Consider the following 5,108-nt stretch of genomic DNA (forward strand, 5'->3'; position numbering starts at 1 on the left):
GCTGAATCGCGTTCTCGTTATTTCTTGTCCATATTTCTTTTCCTTTAGCAATACAATTTTATAAGAGGACATGTTTGGCAGATGTTGGTATTGCAAAAATTAAAATATAATTAAATATATAACACAAATTAATAAGTATAATTTTTTATTTAAAAAAACATTTTTATTATTTTATGTATTAAATTAACAACGTAAGCCGAGTAATAATCAAAAACTTATTAAAGAAATTATAATATTTGAGAATACATGAAAAAAATGTTGTCCTAGTGCACTTATTGATATCAATAAAAGTAAATACATGTCACGACCGTTGCAGTTTGGATCTGTGGAATTCGAAAAGGTGCTTTTTGTGCACATTAAAGAAGAAATTCACGTGGTGACATACGCGACATTCAAAATATATCTTATCCCTAAACCCAATTCGTTTCGTCAGATGAGTATCTGTTTCAGTGTTCGGCGGATGAGTAAACATTGTTAAGTCAGCAATCAAATGGTTCTTACGTATATGTTCTACAAGTGCCGACTTCAAAAAATGTTTTTTTCCGCATAGAGGACAATCAGTTTCATTCATAACAAACTTTTTCTTAAATATGTTTTCGTTCAGGTCTGCAATTGACTCCAAGTCATCAGCGCTTGTTGTACTTGAATCCTGAATCGAACAACTGTTCGACAAATCTTTATCACATGAATCCTCAGGATAGCTCCTTCTACTTTCATCTGTACTTGTATCATCGGTTGTTTCTGTGCATTCCTAGAGTTATATTATTATATATAAATAAATCAATATAAATAAGAATACATAATTTATAGCGTTTACTGGTTTAAATATGTTTACGTTCAGGTCTGCAATTAAATCCAAGTCAACATCACTTATTGTGCTTGGATTGTGAATCGAACAACTGTTTGTCATAATCTTATCAGAGTCCTCAGGATAGCTCCTTCCATTTACATCTGTACTTGTATGATCGCTTGTTTCTGCGCATTTCTAGAGTTATATTATTATATATAAATAAATCAATATAAATAAGAATACATAATTTATGGCGTTTACCGGCTTAAATATGTTTTCGTTCAGATCTGCAATTGACTCCAAGTCATCAGCGCTTGTTGTGCTTGAATCCTGAATCGAACAACTCTTCGACAAATCTTTATCACTTGAATCCTCAGGATAGCTCCTTCTACTTTCATCTGCACTTGTATCATCGGTTGTTTCTGTGCATTCCTAGAGTTATATTATTATATATAAATAAATCAATATAAATAAGAATACATAATTTATGGCGCTTACCGGCTTAAATGTGTTTTCGTCCAGGTCTGCAATTAAATCCAAGTCAACATCACTTATTGTGCTTGGATCCTGAATCGAACAACTGTTTGTCATAATTTTATCAGAGTCCTCAGGATAGCTCCTTCTACTTACATCGGCACTTGTATGATCGCTTGTTTCTGTGCATTCCTAGAGTTGTATTGTTATATATAAATTAGTGAATATAAATAATATTGTATATAAAAATATTTAGTTTTCGGTGTTTACCTTTTTCAACAAACTTTCAATTAAGGTCAGTTTATCTTTGAAATTTGTATCCATTGTCCTTTTTGGAGGATTTAATATTCTTCTATTAAGTCTGATTTTTTGCACCTATATTTGTTTTTTTGTTGTATTAATAAATTGCTCGTACACTAGGTTTGAAATACTAACCCGACCAGTTGGAACGGAATTGCCATTGGGATTAAGTAATTGCCACACTTTCGAAATTGATTCTACAACACTTCCACAGCGTTCTGGTATATAGTTTTCGACTTTGTCAGTCGGCGTGGAATTTAATAAATGTTGCTAGAATTGTGTTATTATATTTGAGTAGGTCAATTTAAGAATTTTTACTTTAAAAATGAATGTAGGACAAAATAAAATTACCACTTCAAACATGCTTTCATCAGTATCCGCTATTATTTCTGTAGCAATATCCACTTTCCTGTTTGGTTGACCTACATCACTTTCTTCCTCATTATTGGATAAATATTGAGGCCCAATGTTGAGTTTGTTTTTTTCAACCTAATTTTTATTTGAATTTTAAATATATTCTTTTACTGTTTTGAGGTGCTTACTTGATCAGTTGGAGTAGCTGGGCACATAGTAAGATCAATAAAGGGCATCTCTGATTTATGCAATTCTTCAATGTCATAGCATTTTGGGGTTGGATTCCAAATCGTACCCTTCAGCGTTGAATTTGACCAATGTTTCTAAAATTATTGTAGCATAAATCAGAGAATGTGAATTTTGAAAAATTGATCATTTTAGGATACAATTTGAATTTTGTTAAATTCATTTTAAATTTTAATATTAAATTGTATTTTTATAATAGTAAGAACATAAGATGTCGACTAAAATGCGTGTGAAAAGGAAGACAAGTCTTGAAGTGATGAGGCTGTTAACGATCTTCATGTAATATGATATATGTGTTAAACTTTCTAAATTTTAACACAGTCGTCAAGAGCTTGACATATAATACTTAACTCATGAGGCTTTATTTCGTCTTTTTAACGTAGAATTTTTTTCTAAATGTCAATAAGCGTTGCTTTAACAATTTGTATTTAACTAAACGTATTTTAATGTATAACTGAGCTTTTTTACGTATGCATTTATTTATTGAATTACTGTTAATAGGTATATAAAACGATTTTTATATACCAAGACAGAGTACCTAAAATAAATTTCAACAGTTTTGCCTTTGCATGTGATTTCAGCTAATCAGCTAATGTTTTACAATATAGTTATATAAAAACTAAGATGCCTTTATCGAATAATACATTCCTAAAATAGTTGGTAAAGAAACCTATCAATTAAGGATTGTTTACCATAGGTACTGTTAGCATTTTTCAGTAATGTTAGCCAGTTCATCCAGAAATACTGCCAGAAATTTTATGAATGATTAACTAAGTCCATTTCTGAAAAGTGGTTTTCTAAACAAGTTTGACTATTTATAGTATTATATTTTTTTAGATATTTCGGCGAACAAGCTTTCTTTAGAAAGCTTGAATATTATTACCTTTACAAGAACTAGTAATGATTTTTCAAACGAAATAATAAGAAAAATTTTTGCTGCATGTCTCAAGAACACAATAAGTGCAATTTTTTTGTTGGCTTTACTAATCCAAATGAGTTTAAATTTATATGTTATAACGTAAGGCAAAATCAATATATACTATTCCGTAGTTAGGATTGTTTTCAACAAATAATATATGCATATATAAAACATATATAAAACAAATAAACCATCGTCAGTTTAAAAATATTGCATATAAGTGCTCCCTTGTTCCCTTGTTAAAATATTGTGTTCAAAGAATCCAATTTTAAAAATTATTGCAAGCATGTGCAATAGTTATGATATATATTGTCTATATTTGCCCCGAGCTTTCCAGGAAATCCTTTAGCACATCATCCTCTTTAATACAGAAGCAAAACTAATTTCAATATGTTATAAAAGCGTTTAATTTTAAGTTGTGATTCTCGTTTGTATTTAGTGAATGAATATTATACTACATAACATAACTCTAATTTACAAAATTGGTGGACAATTCATAGTTATTGTTTCACCAATCTAAGCTCTGATTGAGCTCTCTGGGTTGCACCAGTCAATAGTCTGCTTGTATTTCAGCTCTTTATATTTTGTGGTTGGCAGGTATTTTTAAATAAAGAAGTGAAACCATATCACGATTTACCTCATTTTTCATATTCCCTTTTTTGTGCCTTACATTATACATTTATTACTAAACAAAACTAAATTAACCAACGTGACGTTACCATGACTGTCTGCTTAACATGGTGCTTAAGGAATCGCATGAGTTATATTCGTATAAATTATGTTACTCATGTGATTTCATTTTTTCATTTTTTATTTGTATTCATGTAAAAAATGCCTAATGCCTAGTATTTCGTAAACAAAATAGGTGTTCATGCTTTTGTAACTAAGTTACGGTGATCTGTGACCGATCAACTGTACCTACTTTTCATGATTTTGTAATGAGAAGAAAGTGCATTTCAACAACTTAACATAATTAAGTTGTACTAGCTGATGTTGGATTACGAAATAATGACAAACAAAGAGTTAAAATAAAACTAAACTCCGAGTTTTTCTACTTAACAAACCTCAAAAGAGAAACCAGTCTACCTCAGCAAATAGAGTAAGCATCAAGAACGTATAGTTACCAGTTGTAAAAAGATCCTAAACATCTTACGGGTGTAAGATATAAATATAGAAAGTACATAATTTTATTAAAAATAAAGTAAAACAAATATATTGAATTTGTTTAATTGATAATGTACCTTGCTAATACTGTTAAACTTGTACGGACGAGACTAAATAGTACCGCATCACTATTCTGATAATTATTGCGCTGTTCGATGAAACAACAGCTGAGTTGCAGTGGGAAATATTTTAAAAAATTTGAGTAAACGTATAAACGTATAAACTTTTTTATAAACTGGAAAAGTTCTTGTAACTTTCATCGACTACTATCAACACTCGGGATAGTGCTATAACATAATTACAAAACTATCACTACCGCTCTAATACGCACATTAATACTAATTTACTTACATCTGCCTCAGCTGCGTTATTTCCTTTAGTTTCAACATGAGTTGTCTCGGACAATAAACCAGCGAATTTCCTCTTTCTGACAAATCTACTATTATTATTATTTTCCACCTCTCTCCCAGGAATTGATTCACCATTAGTCCGAAATTGATCACCATTCCAAATTTCAGGCAAACGTTGGTGTTTTTTAGCCCAATAGCGTTGCTTTTGTGACTTTTTCCTTTTACTCTTTTTGCCCACTGCTGATAAACGCACCTGCGCCGAATTATTCTTATTTTCCATACTTTCCCAAAATAACTGGTGTCAGATAGGCTTGAACTCAGCAAGAAGTTAGATAATAGCTTCTATATTGTTAAGATGTGAAATTACATTTGTTATATCAGTGTTGACTGCAAGAAGTTGCAAAGCAAAAGAAATTGCCGTGACTCTTTCTATGCAACAGTTTTAAACTCACTGAAGTGATAATCAGCTGCTTCATAAAGGTAAGCTGATTGCTTAGATCTGTTCCAGTAT

General features: G+C 30.8%; 1 protein-coding gene across 1 annotated transcript; it reads right to left on the reverse strand.

Moving 5' to 3' along the window:
• Positions 1-266: 266 nt before the first annotated feature.
• Positions 267-4,877, reverse strand: LOC119688625. Its single transcript, XM_038103297.1, has 9 exons — positions 4,599-4,877; positions 2,107-2,241; positions 1,916-2,053; positions 1,700-1,834; positions 1,535-1,639; positions 1,289-1,456; positions 1,052-1,222; positions 818-985; positions 267-751 (listed from the first exon to the last, which is right to left on the reverse strand). Exons 1-9 carry the CDS (start codon positions 4,875-4,877, stop codon positions 302-304), a joined length of 1,749 nt encoding a protein of 582 aa, XP_037959225.1. The 3' UTR covers positions 267-301.
• Between the last annotated feature and the right edge of the window lie 231 nt (positions 4,878-5,108).

Source organism: Teleopsis dalmanni, chromosome X (genome assembly GCF_002237135.1).
Source record: "Teleopsis dalmanni isolate 2A chromosome X, ASM223713v2, whole genome shotgun sequence".
Taxonomy (NCBI): domain Eukaryota; kingdom Metazoa; phylum Arthropoda; class Insecta; order Diptera; family Diopsidae; genus Teleopsis; species Teleopsis dalmanni.